The sequence below is a fragment of the Bactrocera neohumeralis genome, chromosome 6 (assembly GCF_024586455.1).
Source record: "Bactrocera neohumeralis isolate Rockhampton chromosome 6, APGP_CSIRO_Bneo_wtdbg2-racon-allhic-juicebox.fasta_v2, whole genome shotgun sequence".
Lineage (NCBI taxonomy): Eukaryota > Metazoa > Arthropoda > Insecta > Diptera > Tephritidae > Bactrocera > Bactrocera neohumeralis.
In genome coordinates, this window is record NC_065923.1 from 41,552,707 (window position 1) to 41,573,648 (window position 20,942).

At 33.2% G+C, this 20,942-nt stretch overlaps 2 protein-coding genes across 6 annotated transcripts; one reads left to right on the plus strand and one right to left on the minus strand.

The window, feature by feature from the left end:
* The first annotated feature begins 148 nt into the window (after nt 1-148).
* On the plus strand, nt 149-20,235 carry LOC126763486 (ribosomal protein S6 kinase beta-2). Of its 4 annotated transcripts, none has more exons than XM_050481031.1 (11): nt 149-335; nt 1,257-1,831; nt 2,943-2,986; nt 4,130-4,256; nt 4,315-4,446; nt 4,512-4,645; nt 4,716-4,907; nt 4,989-5,079; nt 5,150-5,398; nt 5,715-5,822; nt 18,676-20,235. In XM_050481031.1, the coding sequence occupies exons 2-11, from the start codon at nt 1,733-1,735 to the stop codon at nt 18,907-18,909; spliced, it is 1,410 nt and encodes a 469-aa protein (XP_050336988.1). In that variant the 5' UTR covers nt 149-335; nt 1,257-1,732; the 3' UTR covers nt 18,910-20,235. The 4 variants fall into 4 exon arrangements, with proteins under 4 accessions (XP_050336988.1, XP_050336990.1, XP_050336989.1 ...); XM_050481033.1 differs by having other exon boundaries at nt 1,558-1,831; XM_050481032.1 differs by having other exon boundaries at nt 149-331.
* LOC126763485 (uncharacterized) lies at nt 6,247-12,256 on the minus strand. Of its 2 annotated transcripts, XM_050481030.1 has the most exons (8): nt 11,794-12,256; nt 10,272-10,481; nt 9,572-10,007; nt 8,243-8,428; nt 7,186-7,949; nt 6,807-7,130; nt 6,607-6,745; nt 6,247-6,544 (listed from the first exon to the last, which is right to left on the minus strand). In XM_050481030.1, the coding sequence occupies exons 3-8, from the start codon at nt 9,987-9,989 to the stop codon at nt 6,381-6,383; spliced, it is 1,995 nt and encodes a 664-aa protein (XP_050336987.1). In that variant the 5' UTR covers nt 9,990-10,007; nt 10,272-10,481; nt 11,794-12,256; the 3' UTR covers nt 6,247-6,380. The 2 variants fall into 2 exon arrangements, with proteins under 2 accessions (XP_050336987.1, XP_050336986.1); XM_050481029.1 differs by having other exon boundaries at nt 9,572-10,481; nt 11,851-12,256.
* Nucleotides 20,236-20,942: the final 707 nt, after the last annotated feature.

A 20,942-nucleotide genomic window follows, 5' to 3' on the forward strand; every position in this document is an offset into this window, starting at 1 on the left:
TTCAATTTGCTATTGCATTTTTTAGCTCTTTGAAAACGCGTTATTTGTAAAATATCTTAAAGAAATTAATTTAAATACTTTGAAATAGTTGTATTCAGTGAATCATTTAAGGAGCTGGCAACTCTATGCTGTAGGTAGGTTGCTAACAAAACCAACAACACGTTAAATATAGGCTTCATACATAGTTCTAAAACAAATTTTCGATAATATCCGCGTTGTGTGTGCTAAAAATAAAAAATAGTCAATCAACATTAATAAAAATTGTATAATTCATTAGAGAAGTGTATTAAAGAGATAGTTATTGAAATATAACGTAAAACGGAAGAACAAAGTAGGTAAATTGCTTTTTCGACATTTCGCAGAAATATAAAGATAAGGAAATATAAAAGTGTCATGACGGACGTTGGATGAAAGAAAATTAAAACCAAATGTAATATAAAGGCGGAACTCACAATTACCCAGTAATAAAATCAAAATAATTCCGAAAAAGAATGCAAATATATGCCGATATGTACATAAGTATGTATGCATATATCAGGGACGAAGTGTGTGTGCATATAAAGGGAACCACACATCTTGCTGATAAAACCCTTTTTCTGAAATTCAATGATAACCAATAGCAATGGAAATATACTAAACTAATTAACTGGCAAGCACATAGGTAATCATAATGAAAATAATATACATATGTGTATAGATTGGAGTAGGTCTCCACTATAGTTGTCATCAGCAAGTAGTGATTTAGATTTTTCCATGCGCAACAGTAAAATAAGAAACATTCCATACTTTCAAGGTGAAAAATTGAATACAAATACTTAAACATTGTACATCAATGTGTATGTATATGAAAGCCTTCAAAGAAATATGGACATGCCATTCATGCTTATTTCGAGATATCTTGTTTGTGGAATTTCCTTTATTTTTGTTGCGTTTCGCGACTATTCAAACTTACCATTTAATTATACGAGTGTGGAACGCTTTAACGAGTGAATGGTGAGTTACGGTATTAGAGTTGCCTTTGCACAGGTAGTCCGGGAACTAGCTTAGTATGAGTTATGCGAAACAGGTAGAAAATCATTAATATACATAGCACAATAGTTTTAAAGAAGTAAAGTAAAGTTTATCATGTTTGGTTTATTTAGTTAATGGATTTACTTCGGCTTGAGAGCACATTTTATTCAAAATAATATCTGAACTGGTGTTTTATTTTGGCGATTATAATGTATAGCAAATGCAACCCTGTTTTTCATTTGCAGCTACATTTGAACGCCTCGTGTTCGTCATCGGAGGAACATTTTTGATATTTTATATCAGAAAAAGAATCACAATTGAAAACATTTAAATAAAGTGAATTTTATTTATATTACTAAATACTATAATTGTGGAAATTTTGTGTTTAGAAGTTAAAATAAAATTTCGGAATTGCAGAAAGAAACGCAGAAAATTAAACATTTTGAAAACTACATATTTCAAGAGAACGAAAAAGCTACAGCACTTTGTTATATCTGATTTGTGAAATAATTGTAAAATATTTCTTTTTACGTTGTCTTGCGATAGGACTGTCAGTGCTAATCCATTTGCTAACGAAGAATAATAATTTGACATATTGTGGTTCACTACACGTTAGCGGAGGATACCCCTTGAATTAGCCTTTGTGTACTTTTCGAATTCGTCGTCTAAATTTTTGGCAGCAATATTGCTGGAGTAACAAAGTTTTGCAAGATTGTGTACCATGGCAGACGTTACTGACGCCAGTGGTGTTTTCGACCTAGAGCTGCATGAGGAGGAAAACCCTCGAGATTCAGACGATGACAGGATCGAGTTGGATGATGTAAGTACTTTATTTGTTAAATTAATCAACTCTAATGGCACACTTTATTAAAGTATTAAATTAAAAGAGTTATTTTATATATTAAAAGCATACAGTTTCATATTCAATATATATATATGTATATGTTTATATATACATATAAAATATCGCTCTAGTATTTTGACCCTTTGTGGTTACTTTTATTGTAACATGCAACGAGACAATGCTATGAAAAAGCCTGCTTCTTTTTAAAAAATCATTTTTTTGGAAATTACTTCCTAATATACATATATCTAAAATCAAAAAAATTTAAATTTTAATAAAAAATAATTTGAGGTACTTATGTTTTTTTTATTTTTATATATAGACAACGAATAACATTTTAGCTATTATAATATTTATTAAAAGTTTGATAAGACTAAAAACTTATAGCCAAAACAATGGGGTGTAACATACATGTTTCTTATCAAGTTCTTAATAAGATAACAAACCGAAAATTTACTATTCAGAAAACAAAAGCTTTTATAAACTTATTCTGCTTTAATGACGTACACATTTAGTGTTATAATAATAGCATTTTTTAGTCTGCCTTTTTCACCGGGAAAGAAAGTCTGAAAATTTTAATAAAATTATATACAAAATTTATATTCTTTTGTATATGGTATATAAAATAATATTTATGTTAAGATGACACTTCTGCTAGCGCATTCGTATATAATAATACTTATATATACTTATGAGAAAACAACTTATCCAAAATGAGTAAATATAAAAAATTAAAATTTTCAACAGCCTATTATCATTTATTATTTTTGTTTTAAGAAGTGTTTAAACACTTATACATAATTACATGTGAAATAAATGTTGGTTCATTTTTTTATTGATTAAATTATTTTAGTTGTTTTCTTGTTAATTTAAAAAAAAAGTCAAGTATTTTTTTTTAAATTGTGTGGACTTATTATTCTCGTATGTATTATCCGATACTTTCTAGTCTACAGCCAGAAGAATTGTTTATATTATTCCGTATATATTTATTGTTAATTAAAGCTCTATTATATTAGTATTTAAACTGTAAATATATCTTAATATATATATTTGGCATACCCATTATAATCCATATAATTCTTTTCAGGTCGATTTAGAACCCGAATTAAGTATAAACAATATCCAAGAAGAGTAAGTATAAAAAGTTATAATATAAAACTTTCACGGTGCTTTTGTACGGCTATGGAAACTTCCCACATATGGGGGCGTGGAAAAAGCGCGTGTTTTAATAGTAATCTTAGCGTCAGAAGCTGCAACTTAGAACTATATTTCTACTGAACTAATAATTGCGAGCCAAAACATTCAGGAGTGTAAAAATGACAATTATTCCATTAGTTTCCGTTGAACCACCACGAACCAAATGGCGCCATCGCAAGTAAATTTCTGTAATGTGATTATTTTGGCTTTGTTCTTAAGACACCGTCTCAAAGTTCCACAATGTGCTAAGTATTTAAAAAAGCGAGAACTAGAAATTGTGCAAAGTTCTCTTGGCATATTTTTTGATGTCTTGTTAGTTTATAAAAGATAAATTGACTGTATTCATTTATAATAGTACTGCGTAAAGGGTAATTAAAACATTTATGTTCATATTTTAAACGTTTAACACAATTTATATTTCTATATGTGGCAGCTGTGATATTTGAAGCTTTTTTTAACATTTTTCTCCTCAAAATGCCTGGGCTTCATTTTATATCCCACTGACTGGTAGTCATGCGGTTTTTTTTTAATGAAGACATGTCACTAAAGTATATAACACTTTTCACGAAAAAATGTTATACATTGCTTTATTTTATATATTAGCTCAACAAGCCAAATATTAATTAATTCATAATTAAATCAAATTTGACAGCGCAATAGATTCGATTGGCTATCGTGCCGTGTTCCTAAACGCTAATCTCCGTGTGAATATAAACAGCTGTGCTTTATTATTTTTTTTTACCAAAAACTGTTTTTGCAAATAATGCAAACATATAGTAGGTACAAAATAAAAACTCAAGTACATCTAATACATTGGTAATTTCTGTTTTTATCGATAATAATATTGCTTATGATATTGTTAAAAACATCACTTATCTGTCATGTCATATCAACAACAAACCGATAAAAACTTTCGTAGTTAAACAACAGCTGCACAAGTATTTGACGCCACGCAGAAACATGAAGGAAATTAGTTGAATAGAATATCCTTAGTATGGTTTTAATTTATTACATACTTTTTATCTAACACAATAAAACAATATTAATAAATTGTACGTATATGTTTACAATTTTCAGAGTTGAAGGACAGGAAACTATACAGTTGTCAGAGGAAACTGTAAATCCCGGTAAAATAAAGCTAGGTCCCAAAGATTTTGAGCTAAAGAAGGTACTAGGTAAAGGTGGTTACGGCAAAGTTTTTCAGGTTAGTTCAATTCATATTTCTTCTAGATTTTTTTATATATAAATTGTATTTAATTTAGGTGCGTAAAACTGCGGGCAGAGACGCCAACAAATACTTCGCCATGAAAGTTCTTAAAAAAGCCTCAATAGTCACAAATCAAAAAGATACAGCGCATACTAGAGCTGAAAGAAATATATTAGAAGCTGTAAAGGTATTTTCAACATACTTTTCAATAGATTATCGTTTGAAAATTCATTTGCGCATTTTCAATTTCAGCATCCATTCATCGTTGAGCTTGTATATGCGTTCCAAACTGATGGAAAGTTATATTTAATTTTGGAATATTTAAGTGGTGGTGAATTATTTATGCATTTAGAGCGAGAAGGCATATTTTTGGAGGATACAACATGGTAAATGCGCACATACATATATATGTATAATTCCATTTGTAAATATAATTTTTTTATATTCTATTTATAGCTTTTATCTAAGTGAAATTATACTAGCTTTGGGACATTTACACAAATTGGGCATTATTTATCGCGATTTGAAGCCAGAAAACATCCTCTTGGACGCACAAGGACACGTAAAATTAACTGATTTCGGTTTGTGTAAAGAGCACATTCAAGAAGGTATCGTTACGCACACGTTTTGTGGCACAATAGAGTACATGTAAGTGAAATTATTACTTTAAGAAATATTTTGTTTTTTTTCCATTCAATAGTGATAAAATTAATTGTATTTTATATAAAGGGCACCTGAAATCCTAACTCGTAATGGCCACGGAAAAGCAGTTGATTGGTGGTCGTTGGGTGCATTAATGTTCGATATGTTAACAGGCATGGTAAGTTTTTTCTACACATTGCTAACAGTAAAATCAAATAATTTTTAATTTTCTTTTTTTTACATTTTAGCCACCATTTACTGCTGAAAACAGAAAGAAAACCATCGAAACGATTTTAAAAGCTAAACTAGTTCTACCTGCCTACCTCACGCCCGAAGCTAGAGATTTAGTGCGTCGTTTGATGAAACGCCAAGTGCCACAAAGACTGGGTAGTGGTCCGGAAGATGCGGCCGCTGTACAGTCACATCCATTCTTTAAACATGTTAATTGGGATGATGTATTGGCCCGGCGGCTGGAGCCACCAATCAAACCCATATTGGTAAATATATATTAATAAATTTATAAATTATGTAGTCAAAAAGGTGGCAAGGGTTCCAAATAAAAAAAAAAAAAACTTTAAATGCCGTTCGCAAATAAAAAAGCTTCCAAATAAGTATCGCAGCTACTTATATGCTATAATGATCCGATCTGAATTTGTTTTTCCTTCAGAAGCTTCGTGGAAACCTTAATATACTATTTTCTGGTTATAAAAATATTGCAGTTTAATATCAATGCAAATGTAGAACGATTAGTTTACAATTAATATTTATAAAATTTGTTTGTCATTTTGTAATTTTGTTTTCTTTTTTTTACAGCGAAGTGAGGATGATGTGTCTCAATTCGATACAAGATTTACAAGACAAATACCAGTTGACTCTCCAGATGATACAACGCTTAGCGAGAGTGCAAACTTAATATTTCAAGTAAGTGCATATTTGTGCTGTGTGTTATTATTGTTATTGTAGAGATGAAAATTTTCGCCAGTCTTCCCTTTATTGCGACTCAACTGTTGCGAGATTTGTATGTATTTTCACTTATGAATATGCAGCCTTATTTACTGTAAGAGTGTCATAGTATATCCTAACAATGAACTAAACTAGGAGAAAAATTGTTCAATACCTGCTAGTGTATTCGAAAAAAATCGTAGTCACTATAGGTTCCGGTGCTTATTCTCCTCTAGCACATTAAAGTTGGAACAGTTTTAATACTTAATTTAACTAAATTGGCTTGACTTCAGACAAAGCAATTGCACGACCGTCAACTCGCCAGTATTCTTCAAAAGTATGTCAGGTATTTTTTCTGCTGCTACAACAATAAATAAAACCATAAGGATTTGCTTTTGGACTTTATCATAAAAAAATATTTTAACACAATTATTGTTTCAGTGCACAGTACAGTTTCTGTAAATATAATACATTCTTGTAATAAATATTAAAATTAACTAGTCTATACTTAATAAGATATAAAACAAGTCCATATTGTTAAGCTGCACCACATTGGAAATGCGGCTCTTTTAATGGTATGCCAGTGGGGCCATCGGTGTATTCGCAAAAATTTAAACCGATTCGTCGAAATGGATGGCATTTACTTTTGGGATTACCCCATTTACCTTTGAATGATAACCATGATGGCACCAAAGCGCGTCCTTGAAAATATTTCAATTAAAATTGAGAGCTGTGTGTGTTTTTATAGAATTTAATTACTAACCGTAAGATTTTAGGTTTTCATATGAAATATCCACCGATTTCCATGTGTTCCATGGTGTGCCAAATCCATTTATGTCATAGAGTCGCGCTACTTTGACAAAACGATGTTTTCCTGGTGCCGTCCACAGACCATGGGAACCCTAAATACAAAAATGTAAAGTTTACCAGAAATATTGCGAAATTTTCAAAATAATTTTTTACTTTTGCCGCAAAAAGTACTGGATGATTATTAAATGTCGTCACAGTTTTCGGAAAATTTGGCCTCTGTAATATGCCTTTACGAGTTTCCTGTTTCTTAAACTCAAATGATCCGGTTAGACGATTGTATGAGTAATACGCGCCTGCATCATGAGCCGATACGTACATCGCTTCCGGCTCAGCATCGCCAGTGAAATATAAGCTCATATGTTCCCAGTCACCAATGTGACTGCCAATATCTTTGCGACGCCCTAAACAGAATCCATATACAGCCGGAAATGGAATGCTGCCGAGCGGCCCTAGGCTCAGTGTACACATTGTTTTGCCCTAAAGAAATGTCTCATTCAAAAACTATTTGCTTTTATAACATTTTACGTCTTACTTGACTATATGGATAAAACATCCAGTACGTCACATGAAAGCTGGGCATCTTATTACGCAGTTTCTGTCTTTCACCAGCATTATTTGTCACAAGATGATCAAAACTGCTTCCTACATCAATGCTATTGTCCTCCAACATGTCATCAACAGGCATACTGAATTTAACATTGTCCACCAAATTGGCAATGAAATTGTTAACTTGACCGCTACTGTCTGCTTGTATTGGTGAATCGGTAGTAGTCACGTCAGCTGCGCCAGTTGACTGCTCTGCAGCAACTGGACTGCTCTCACCCAAGACAAGATCGCTATAAGGCTCTACAACTAAACCTTTTGGCGGTAAATTGAGCACGATTGGCGGTGATAATGGTAAATTATATTCCTTTTCGACCAAACGTAAACTATTGCGTCGCACACGTTTGAAGACAGGGTACAGTCGTGACGAACGGCGTACTGTGTCATTGCGCACATCCAATGGATCGATTGAGACGGGAATGTAAGGTCCACGTGTGCTGCTTATTGGGATTGTGGATGCCAACGTAGACGTTGAACTGGGCAAAAATTGTTGAGTTGCGGAAACTAGCAACTTTTGTTGCAAACCATTAAATGGTGATGTGGGGGGTGCTGTTGGTGGAGCTGCTGGCGTCAGCTTTGTGACAGTTTTTCGCCTCGGTGCGTTACAAAGCGTAACCACTGCATAAATTGGCACTGGTGATTCGTTTGGATTACGACCGTAGATAAAAGACTTCTCATTTTCTAAAAGTTCGTCTGCAATTGGTTGAAATCTCGTTTATTTGAGTATTTTCTGAAGGTAAATTCATAAATTTTAAATTTTTTTGTTTTAATTTTTTAACAAAATGACCATTCAAAAGAAATTGAAACGTTTAAAAAATTGTCATAAGATTAATTATAACTAGTTGCTGGTTAACAGTTTAATAGTTAAAGCAAAATTAAAAATTATTTAAAACAGTAGACTTAAGCAACAAACCGTGATAAATGGTGTTCAGACTTTTCGTTGTACATTCGTTCGTTCCTTACGACTTTTTTTTTTATTTGCTTACCTATCTCTTCATTGGTCACCAAATATGCCTTTTTCGAATCGTCCCCAATTGGCATGCCTGGTATAAATGTTTTGCCTTTATCTCTGGGATGTACATGGTTTAGAAATTCATCTACACCGAGTGGCATGAATTTTTCCTCTGGTGCCAACCATACAATCGGTGCCCATTGTTTGATTAAATGATCAACTGTGAATATAATAACTGTATTTATTAGTGGCATAACAAAAAAAAAATTTTTTTAAGACTTCATAATATTTCGTTAGATATAAAGATAGACAGACATAACTGTTAAGCTGTTAAAACCTGCAACCTAGGATTTTTAGTTTTTGTTTATTTTAGAAATTGATCATAAACTATATCTTTTAACCATATTCAGTTGCTAATAAAGTTAGTTCAATATGCAGGTAAAGTGCACATTGAATTTGCCAAAATATGACTTGCACAGAAGGTGCCGAAAATTTTCACTTTCCACTTTGCTCTTATAATTTGCACGTATAATTGTAATATATACATGTGTTTTATTTCATGCCATACTGTGGGGCATGTGATTGTTGCTTATTTTTGTATTTAAAGTGTGATTGGCCAAGCAAACAAAGTTGTTCGCAAGACGATCGTACGATCGTTTCATGGTGATCCACTTAACCGCAAATTGGAGAGTGATCTGCGGTATAAATCATAAATAACCCGTTCTTTCTGTAGCCAAAGTGTAGACCTATTTTCTTTTTTACAACAAAAATTTCACCCAATTTTACCTTATGCAGTTACAAAATGAGTAAACTGCAATTAAGCATCAGCCGCTCTACTTTTTAATCGCAGTTTTATGTTTTCAATAGACTACAGAGGAATTATCGTAATTAGAGGGAACTTTTGCCAGAGTTCTCAGCGGAATTTCCTATCGTTTCCAAACCAAAAAACACTAATAATAACGAAATAAAGGTACAGTTTTTACCAAAATTCAGTATTTTTGGTATACTTTTGGTTTATATTCGAATATAAGTGGTTTACAGATTACAATTAACGAATAATCTAAAATCAAACGAAAATTCACACTCAAGCACATATGTATGTATGGGTAAAGTACAAAGTCAACACAAGTGCTTATGATTTGCTTCTGCATAAAAAAATCAACAATCTTGAAATAGTAGAAGGGCTATTTGCTTTGGTGTAAAATAATCATGGCCAAAGATCACTAAAAAAATATTTTGTGTGTTTTCGCTTAACAACTGTCAATGTGTGTGTAAGCAAGAAAAAATTGTATTTTTATTATCATTTGAATAGTAGGAGAGTTTTTGGTTCAGCTAAATTTAATACTTTGATACAAAACCATACCTACTTCTTTATCTACAGAAGAGAATTTTGTATGAAATCCATTTCGATATTGTGTACCGATGTTTCCGTCGCCGGTAGGACCATTATCCAAGTCTATTTCTTCTACAATTTCTCCGATTATGTCATTGTTCTGGTAGCTAGCAGTTTCGGCATTATCTTCACGAATATCGCCGTTGAGAGCACCGCTAGTGGATGATGCTACAGTGCCATCAGGTAATGCGGTTGTAGTTTTTATTATTCCTATTAAAATAATCATTAAAGCAATCAGCTGATTTGAACGGCCTTCACAACGTTTGACATATTTGCCCGAAACTGAGTGCTGCTGAGCGAGTGCTTGTTGTGGTTGCTTCTGTTGCGATTGCTGGCAATTTCGATGACACTTCTGTTTCGGCTGTATGTACTGTCGACTGTTCGGCATTTTGCGGTGTGGCGCTACCTATTTGATTGTTTATTTACTTTTATCAGTATGTATGCGCATTCATGTAAGTAAGTAGGTACATAAGTTTGTTTAATATTTTATTGGTTTTTTTTGTGTGTTTTGTTTTTTATCATTGACACGCACACACACAAAGTGTGGAATGTTGTTTTGTTTTTATTTGTCTAACGGCTTTCAATACTATTCACCATGAGTGAGTTAAATGAAAATTGGTGTAGCTTGTTTGCTTCTTGATTTCGTTAATGAAGCAGCATCTTTACTTACAGACTCCAAAGCAGGGGCACTGATGCGCACTTTGTTGGTGTTTATTTATGTGTGCCAATTAGATTTTTAAAGATTTCAGTTCCAAGGCTGTTTCTTAAGTTATGTAATGCGGCTATTACGTTATGATTACTTTTTGTTGCTTGTTGAAAAGGGAAATGTTAAAGTTTTTCTTATTTTTTAAGTAAATTTTTCATCATGTTTTTTAAGGAGCTGAAAATATTAAATACAGTTAAAAATGTATACATAGTTGGCATTAAATATTTCACTGGATATTTAACTGTTATATTTTGAATGCATTATGCATGTATAAAATTATTTTTATAAGAGTCATGGTGCTAGAATTTTGAATTTGTGCTCTAGTGGGTGTGCTTGTGGTAGTGAAAAGTTAAAAAATTTTCATAATTTAAAAAAATAACCAAAGTTATGTAATAACGTTTTTTGACATTTTATTGGGTTGAATGGACCTTATTTATTTAAAAAATTTAAGTGTTTTTGTTTCTGAACCATTAAAAGTACATATGTATATTCACTATACACATTGAAAACAAAGAAACTGTGGTGTTATGTGCCTGTAACGCTTAACAATTTCACATTTCACGTCCTGCAACTTCAAAAAACGAGATTGTTTTCAGAAATTGATTAAGCGAGATTTCCAGTTCTTTCACTTGGGCATTTTACTGGTTATGCGCGTGTGCTTGTATCAAAAGGTATAAAACGTCGTCCTAGTTTTGGGCACTTTAGCGTGAAAGTGTTCAATTTTGTCGACATTTTAGTCCATTCTTTGTTTTCTTGCACATTTAACTTACATACAGACGCACACACGGGTTATAGGTGAATGCATGCACAAGTAAACTGTTGCAATGTGCAGTGTTTATGCGTTAAATCCGTGACAACCACTTTCCAGAGCGTTTTGTTTTTGTAAAGTTGTTTTGCGCTTTTTTTTATTTTACTTATTCAGTTTATGATTGTGTTCCAGTTCTTTTTTTAGGCGTTTTGTATTGAAAAGCCGGAAATCTGTAACCACATTAATTTATATTTTGTCTTGTTTTTGGCAAGCCCCTTTCTCTGACTTTCCCCTTTTATTTACTTTACTGGCAGTGGCGTGCCGTCGTCGCTTTAGTTGACTGCAGTAGGTAAATGGCTTTACTGGATTCCATTTTTAGGCCATAAACACTCAGTGCACATGTCGATATCGCTGACGAGCACCGTTAACGTCAATTTGCAGCGCGCACTTATGTACATATGTATATGCGCATGCGTGTTATAATTTTAAAATTTATGTTTCATTATTTATTAATTTATTTCATTTGGATTTTATTTAGTTTTTATTCATACAATGGTGTGATGAATTTAATAGGTACACGTTTGTAGTTTGAATTGGCCAATGTATTTTTGTTTACTTTTTCAATCACATCATACTCATGCGCACCCCCACACACACACCCATACACATAGCGTGACTTTCTTTTTTCAAAGCGCCAAATAATAAAACAAAATCAACAAAATATACATTAAAACACACCAAAAATTTGGATAACTATTTGCCTTTAAGCTAAAACACCTATATTTTTAATCGAACCGTTTAGCTCGTGGCGGAAACACTTTTGTGTCGAAGCTTTTCTCCGGTTGTTTTCGTACCAAACCGTTGGCTTTGAGTAGCGTTCGCTGACTGTTTTTTTCGCTCAAAACGGCAGTTGGTTATGGCTCCAACTAGCAGGCTGGTGGCGAACCATCTCACCGTGTTGTTAACGCAAATAAAAAAGCTTAACAACACAACAGGTATTTGCGCGTATTTTCTTGTCTTGCTTTGCATTTATTTTTGTTTGATAACGTCGTTGTCATGAATCAGAGGAGAGAGTTAAAAGAACGTCACGACGTTCTCCATGCCCCATGGATTTGCTTGTTGCATTGTCTGCTTGTCGATGTGGTAATTCAATCGAGATCTTCCAATTGGAGTTGCTCATTTCATGCCAATTGTACCGCTAAGGCTGATTTGAATATGTAAAAGTGTGCACTAAACATAAATGACACTACAAACAAACCAGTGATTGTCACAGATATTTTATTTTTAACATATTATCGTTAATTGAACCAGATTTTAGGTTTAAAATCAAAATGCACAATATCATACATATTTGATATTTATATTCAAACTGTTTTTGTAGTGAAAGGTGTCTACTTAACTTTCTATCTCGCATGAAAATGTAATTCTTAATATGATTGAATTCTGATTGCATTTTACATACCTACACTCCGATAGAATTGTCGAGTTGTGATAAGTGTCGAAAGCATATTAAAATAAGTCGTTGCTTTTAACAATATAATTTGTATACGAACGTGCTGTAAAGAAATCGATAATATAAATTTACGATTTCAAGTCTCAGGGTATCGGTCAAGCCCTCCATAATGGGGTGGAGGTCAATATACTGGTTTGGATTTGCCTTATGCAAAAACTGTGTAAGGTAAGACCCTGACCTCGTTCATTTTTTGGAGCTCTGAACTTTTCGACAAACCAATTATAGGTATTCATATTACTTTAAATAAGCTTGTCAGTAACTCATACACATACATACATAAATGTATGGATTTGTGTGAGTTTAATATAAAGTTTATTTAAAAACTGCATTTACGATTAATTATATCATTCAATCTCATACATAAATGAACGTGTGTTATATATGTATATCTAATATAACGCGCACCATATCGGATAATAAACAACAGAAAAAAATAGACGTATTAGTGCGTGCGCATGCGTTTTTGCATTAACGAAATGCTTGTGGGGCAATTCATTATTTTGTTGGACTTTTTGTTGTACTATTTTCGGTCTTGGCTACCTGTGTTACGTGTTAACTGTGAGTGAGTGATATGTAAATTTACATACATACACTTATAAATTTGCGCATGCACATGTACATGAACATAATTCGCAAGTGCAATCTAATTACATGTGCCAACAAACTCAACATATTTTCGCGACGCTTTTTTAGAGCATAACGCGTGAATACGACCACAATGTATACTAGAAAAACAAAACATAATAATAATTATGTAATCCTGGCAAGTTGCTCGAACCCGGTTTTAACACGCCTTGGCTAATTCAATGCAATTGGCTTTCTTTGTATAATTGTTTTTGTTGTTTCATAAGTTTATGAAGGCAAAAATCAGTAATGTAAAAAGTAAAGAAATGCGAAAGCGAATGAATCTCTACAAATAATTTAAAATCAGGCGTTTTATGGGGCTTGTGGTATATAACACCGATTTCATCTAATTTAACTGGCAAATCTAACAGAGACATATACATACATATGTACATATGTATTAAGGGTTTCCTCGGGTAAAAACAGTCTTTTTTTTTCAAAAAATGTTCTTATATAAAAATTAAATATTTTATTAGAATTTTTATTGTCATAAACATACACTATTAACAAAAAAATTGAAATTTTCGCGACATTTTTTTCTTCAAATAGTTGTTATCGAAAAAAAATCCTTCGTCCAAGTCTATAAGAAGTGTATCTCAATGAACTGTGTAAAATTTCATGAGGATCGGTTGAGTAGCTCTCGGGCAATCTTGCCAACCAACTTCAAAAACACAGTTTCGCGCTTAAAGTCTGGCTAGCCTCAAGCGCACAAGTTCTCAGGGCTGTATCTCAGAAACTATTACTCAGATGATGGATATTATTTTTTGGGCGTTTAAATGAAAAACCTCGCAACGCTGAAGCTCTGGTATAATTTTTCGACCGTTGGGCGAAATTTATAAAACTGGCTATTCTCAGAAGTTGAACGAATGGCATTGGCATTGTAAACAAATTTATGACTATGTCGTTTGATCATAATTTTATTTTTGGCAAATTATCAATTTTACATATTATTAGAGGATACTTGCATCGATTTCTACGATAAGCAATAAGTATGTATGTTCATAATTACAATGACACAGCTCTAATAAAAATAGAATTTTTTTGTTGCCTTGAATATCTTAGAAAATTTTGATGCTTTCAAGTGTCCAGATTACGTCTTTATTTATTAAAATGTTGATCTTGTTTCTAAGAAAAATGCTATCTAATATTTTGATAAATGTCGGCTTGTTAGAAATAAAAATTTAGTTTTCCCGTTATGATTAGGGTTCTGAGCACCATTTCGCGCATGCAAACGTCACGTGATCTTTACTCTCAAAATATGCGAAATGTTTTACTGAAAATCAGTAGTGCAGATTTTAGAATTGCAATAACAATAACAAAACGACCTATTTTGCTTAATGGAAATTTCTTTTTCGTTTCAAAAGTAAGTTGCACGGACTATTCAGAAACAATGATGTCGCTAAATACCCAGAAAACCAATTAATGTGAATAAGGGGGTGAAACGTCGCATTATTTTCTCAAGATGATCTCAGTGATTTAATACGTGAGCAAGTGAGGAATGATAAAACAATTTGTCAAAGCGTTGGATCTGGAAGTATATTTTTTTAGTGACTTTTCTAAAAAATTTCCGAACTTAGTCTGGAAAAATTAAAAGATGGAGCATTTGATGGTCCTCCCCATTAGCAATTAATGAAAGATATATACTATATCAAGGTTATAAATGTTCCGGAAATTGAAGATTGGAAAAGGTTTGTTTTGATAGTCGATCGTTTCCTAGGCAACTACATAGTATGTACCAAATTATGAAAAAAGGCGCAAAATCAAACCAAATCCATAATAATAAATAATGAATACATTTTCGGATAAGTTTGAAAATTTTATTGCAGAGCAATACACTTTTTTTCAATCCTCTCCTTGAAACAGTTGTTAAAGTTAATTTGAACGCTGCCATTCAGAAACTATTCAAGATACGACCTCGCCTATTTCATAGGATATTTTTGAAAATTATCGAAAAAGCAAAAAAATTTATTTTTTGAAAGTGCACACTGGTATAGCCCCTTCATGTCTCCAATTTCCCCGGAGCGATTGTTTTTGTTTGCTCACATGAAGCTAAATCAGGTCTATACAGTGGTTGCTGCACGATATTGGTTGAAAATTTAACGAAAAACTCACAAAGAATCAATGCAGTATGCGACGGTGTATTATTGAGATGAAAAAACAAGAATTGTCGGCGCATAATTCCATCCTATTTTTACGAATAGCTTCGCTATTTCTATTTCTTGTTTACAATTTGATATTTAGTATTTCTTGTTTACAATTTGACCGGTGGGAAGGAATTTTGAGTGCACCAAGTAAGATCTTTGACTACTAATCGTCGATTCTCAAGCACCAAATCCTTGATTTTATTGACGTGTTGATCATCAGTTGATGTTGATGGCCGTCCTGGACGTGGTTCGTTGCCAACGTGCTCGACCCTCTTTGAATAATTTGTACCAATCAAAAACCTTTGGTCGCGACAAACAATTATCCCCGAAGGTCTTTTCCAACATTATAAATAAATTTCGGCATCAGAAATTTGATTCTGCACACAAAATTTAATGAAACTTCTTTGTTGAATAATTTCTTCTTCTTAATTGGCGTAGACACAGCTTACACGATTATAGCCGAGTTAACAACAACGCGCCAGTCGTTTCTTCTTTTCGCTATGTGGCGCCAATTGGATATTCCAAGCGAAGCCAGGTCCTTCTTCACTTGGTCCTTCCAACGGAGTGGAGGTCTTCCTCTTCCTCTGCTTCCCCCGACGAGTACTGCGTCGAATACTTTCAGAGCTGGAGTGTTTTCATCCATTCGGACAACATGACCTAGCCAGCGTAGCCGCTGTCTTTTAATTCGCTGAACTATGTCAATGTCGTCGTATATATCTCGTACAGTTCATCGTTCCATCGAATGCGATATTCGTCGTGGCCAATGCGCAAAGGACCATAAATCTTTCGCAGAACCTTTCTCTCGAAAACTCGTAACGTCGACTCATCGGTTGCTGTCATCGTCCAAGCCTCTGCACCATATAGCAGGACGGGCATTATGAGCGACTTATAGAGTTTGGCTTTTGTTCGTCGAGAGAGGAATTTACTTTTCAATTGCCTACTCAGTCCGAAGTAGCACCTGTTGGCAAGAGCAATCCTGCGTTGGATTTCCAGGCTGACATTGTAGGTGGTGTTAATACTGGTTCCAAAATAGACGAAATTATCTACAACTTTAAAGTTATGACTGTCAACAGTGACGTGAGAGCCAAGTCGCGAGTGCGACGACTGTTTGTTTGATGACAGGAGATATTTCGTCTTGCCCTCGTTCACTGGCAGACCCCTTTTCTGTGCTTCCTTGTCCAGCCTGAAGAAAGCAGAACTAACGGCGTGGGTGTTGAGGCCGATGATATCATTTTTTTATGATGGCATATGCCAGCAGCTGTACACTCTTATAAAAGATTGTACCTGCTCGATTAAGTTTTGCAGCTCGAATAATTTTCTCCAGCAGCAGATTGAAGAAGTGGCACGATAGGGAGTCGCCTTGTCTGAAACCTCGTTTGGTATCGAACGGCTCGGAGAGGTCCTTCCCGATCCTGACGGAGGTTGAATAATTTCACTCATCGTAAAAATCGCTGAATGCACTTTATGTACTTCAGAAAGACCATCGTATACTAAACACTAATGATTATTTTGATGTGATATTTGGCACGAATGGGTTTTATGGCCAAACTTAAATGAAAAAGTTTTACTATTTTTTGCCCACAGTCAACAAAACCACTGTAGACCATTGTAATTAATTAATATTAAGTAATTGTTCTTAAAATTATACTTCATGAATTGAAGTTAAACTAAATATAGTAACAACTTGTAAATCTTTTGGACACCAAGAATAAATATAATTAAATTTTTCCGTCAAGTGTTCATTGTTTTAACGGTTATGCTAAAGTACAGTTGATATATTAGTACACCCATTTTAGAGGTTAATAAACTTCAATATTTCGTCTATTAAAAGCTCGATAGATTTCCAGGCCTGCACCATATAAATGAGGCTTTGCACTAAAAATTCATAAATTAACAAACTCGATTTCGTGCAACGCTGCAAATTTGATTTAGTTTTTATGAAATATACTCGGTTGTGGTAACTAATTAACAACTATTGAAGTCAAAATTTCATAAATGTAAATGTGAAGTATACCAGTTTGTACATACAACTAAGTTTATTTGATATTTTAATGAAACACTCACGAAATATTTGTACTCGCTTTACGTTGTGTACCAGAGGTTTTGTTAATTGACTGGACTGTGTGTTGGAAAATGCAGACGCAGATAACGAACATGTTTGTATGACCAATAGTTATGCGCAAACAATTTGTACTATTTTTAGTTGGTAATAATTTTACATAAGTAGGCTAGCTTTAAGTACTGCAATACCTAAGAAAACATATGCTCGTGTGTATGTAAGTAGCCATGGGTACTCACATACATACTTAAATGGGCCATATCATTTATTACCAGCTTCGAATAGCCGTACGCGCATGCGTGCTCCTAACACTCGTCACGCTACTACAAATAATACTACGAATACTATTTTATTGCAGTTGAGCAACTGACGTCGATGACGAATGCTCTACGTACTATATTTTTATTTTTATATAACATATGTATGTACTCTTGTAATATCACTGTTAATATTGTGGTATGTTGGCGCTAAAAAGCACGCAAGACATTGAACTACACATAAAACGATCCAGCAGACAATTGGATCATTGAACTAGACTTACAAAATTAGCATGAGACCTTATGGAAGCTTTAGCAAAACAAAATGTGCAATAATGCATTCTCACGTATATATATGTACATACATACATACATATATTTACATGCTTGTTTGTATATATTTGCGTGTGCACAGATATTTAAAACTAAGGTTTTAATTTGTTTGTTAAATTAACATTTCACCCATTCGATTGTATGTATTTTGCTTGACCTGACCGAGTTGGGCATGTCCTTTAGTTTTTGAGATATCGATCTGAAGTTTGGCACCCGATCTTTTCTCGCCAAAAAGCTGCTGATTTGTCGGAACTGCCAATATCGGACCACTAGAATATATGACTATATGAAAAACCTTTTTTTTTGACAAGATATGTTCATTTGTTATTTTGGTTTCGATTTTTCCCAGACCAGACCACTATATCATATACTATATGTAGGAGATATTCAAACTGGTCGATCAAAATCAAGATAAAGATTTTTTTATATCCTTTTATGCTATAAAAAAGACAAAGGATGTTATAGCTTTGGTGCAGTCGAAGTTAATATTTTTCTTGTTTTAGATTGGTTTTAAAATCTTTTGATATTAGCCATGTGAGCATATATGCTATACGGAGTGCAGAGATACATATATGAAGCATTTGTCTCGAATTTAAAGATAACAAAATAATGATATTATATGCATATACATATGTATTTACTAATCTGGTTCGTTATATTAATTATCCTTTCATTATTTTCATTTTAAAGGGTTTCACATACGTAGCACCTTCAATTTTAGAGGACATGCAACGCGCGAATCGCATGCCAGCACGATCACCAAGACGTACACCAAGACAGCATCACGAAGGATCATACCGCATGCAATTTCCACCACAACGCGGCATTTATCCACGAGCCACGCCACCACATTTACAAGCTTTTCCGCCACGCCCATCGCCCCAAGACGAAATGATGGATGTACAGGGTGTGCCTATTGTGTAGTTAAAGGCGGACGGCAACTGCAAACCCACATTGGCAACAGCCAGTGCAAGAGCAAAAACAAACACGCGGCCGAGGAATATTAATGATGGTGGTAGTAGTGCGAAGGAGAATTAAATGAATCACTATAAGCAGAGAAAATTGAAACTGATTATGAAACTACAAACAAACAAACAGCAGCAAACAATTTTTTTTATAAAACTATAGAAATATGTTGCTTAAGATTATTTATACAAATACAACTACAAACGTTGATGAAACTCAAAAGTAACAATGTATAATAACGAGATGTAACGAAGATCTTTTGGAATCAAAATGATTAAGCCCAGAAACCTAAACACGTAAAAACGAGTAAAACAATGAAAACCAATACCAACAAGTAAACTGAACGAGAGATGTCGACACAGAAGTATTGTCGGCTGTCGGCTTAGCAGTTTAATTTCATTTGTGCGCGTATACAACAAATAGTTAATAGATTTAGTATAAAAAAGAAAAAAGTGAGAACAACAGCGATTAAGGCTAATATTATGAAATCTAATTATTAAATACATATATAAATAGATATAACTCAATTGCAACAGAAACGAAAATATGCAAGTAATTGAAAAGAATTAGCTCGTACCATAAAAGAATGATTGTAACGAATAAGAAAAACATACATACATATAGTCAAACTTTCGTGCAACGCCTAATTTGTCGCCGCATCGCTCGTTGTTGCCTACCGGGATGCGGTTTTGCGCTTTTTAGCAATTCCGCCCATGTAATCATGTATCGCTTTTTATTATTGCATATTATTAAGACATGTAAATACACAAATATTTCAAACAAAATGAGATAGCCAACTCTTCTGTCAACTCCAATGCTATCAGTTATATTGTTGCTGGTACTAGAGGACAAAAACCACATACATATATACAATTAGGGGGCAACAACCAACAAAGATAGTGGTTGGTTATTGTTGTAGTGATGAAAATAGGCGTACAATTTATGTTCAGTCCCCTTTACTTAGTTCAATTTAGTTTATATAAATGTATATTGAAAAGGAATGTAAACCGTTAGTCAACATAATAATAAACTATTGTTATAATAATGAAATCTATGTGGGAATTTAAGCTTGCAATATGTGCACATGCTACTAATTCAGATATGAAAGTGCCACAAATGTAAAAAATTATAATAAAAACTTAAATATTTAAGTAAATAATTGAACACTATTGAGTTTGTCACACTGTGGTCGTCATGGAAACTTATAGCAAAAACAAAAATAAAACGACACGGTGTATGTGCATACATAAATGGTCGCTCTTAACCGAAGTGACCGGTATTTAATTGAGAGTTTAGAATAACTTCTCATACGTCTTTTTCTTTTTAAAGATTTTTATCATTGTTTTTATTGAAAGTTTGCTTGAGTTAAAAATTTTTAAGAAATGGAATAAACAAAATAGTTTGTCAGTAAATAGTAAGTAATAACATATTTTTTATGGTTATTTACTTTTTATGCGGAAAAAAACTTCAAAAATTTGTAATGAACACATAAATGTTTTTTTTTTAATCTTGCTTACGTTTTGTTGTTTGGTAATTAAACCATTTATTTTGAAGTGTCATAACTCAAAATCGATCTTATATTAAGTTATTTTAACATATACTTATAATTCCTCGCAACAACAAATGAAAATATACAAAATGCTAGCTACATTTTTCCACACTTCATGTTTTCACATTTATCTAGTATAATTTACACATTGATTTAAATTTTTTTTTGTTGAATATGGTAGATTTTGAGTTAAGCCGCCAGTTCACTTATTAACCGAAAGCTATGTGTCGGCTACAAACCTGCGTTGCAATGTTAAAACAGAATAATTCATATCAAAAATGATATAATTTATTAGTTTGTCCTTAACTCGGCCAAACATTGGGTTCATCTGAATTATGTAAAATGGATCTTTTTGAAATTTTAAATATTTGTAGACATTTGGGCAATTTAAGTTTTTTTTGTTAAATTGTGAGGGATATTTTTATTCAAAAAATTTGCAGAA

Bases quoted from the DNA above. Each gene is read 5' to 3' on its own strand.
- LOC126763486 (XM_050481031.1), top strand. From the start codon at position 1,733: ATGGCAGACGTTACTGACGCCAGTGGTGTTTTCGACCTAGAGCTGCAT. The intron at 1,832-2,942 runs GTAAGTACTTTA...AATTCTTTTCAG, and splicing joins ACAGGATCGAGTTGGATGAT to GTCGATTTAGAACCCGAATT. The intron at 4,908-4,988 runs GTAAGTGAAATT...TTTTATATAAAG, and splicing joins TGTGGCACAATAGAGTACAT to GGCACCTGAAATCCTAACTC.
- LOC126763485 (XM_050481029.1), bottom strand. From the start codon at position 9,989: ATGCCGAACAGTCGACAGTACATACAGCCGAAACAGAAGTGTCATCGA. The intron at 7,950-8,242 runs GTAAGCAAATAA...AACCAATTGCAG, and splicing joins GGTGACCAATGAAGAGATAG to ACGAACTTTTAGAAAATGAG. The intron at 6,746-6,806 runs GTAAAAAATTAT...TTTTGTATTTAG, and splicing joins CAGTACTTTTTGCGGCAAAA to GGTTCCCATGGTCTGTGGAC.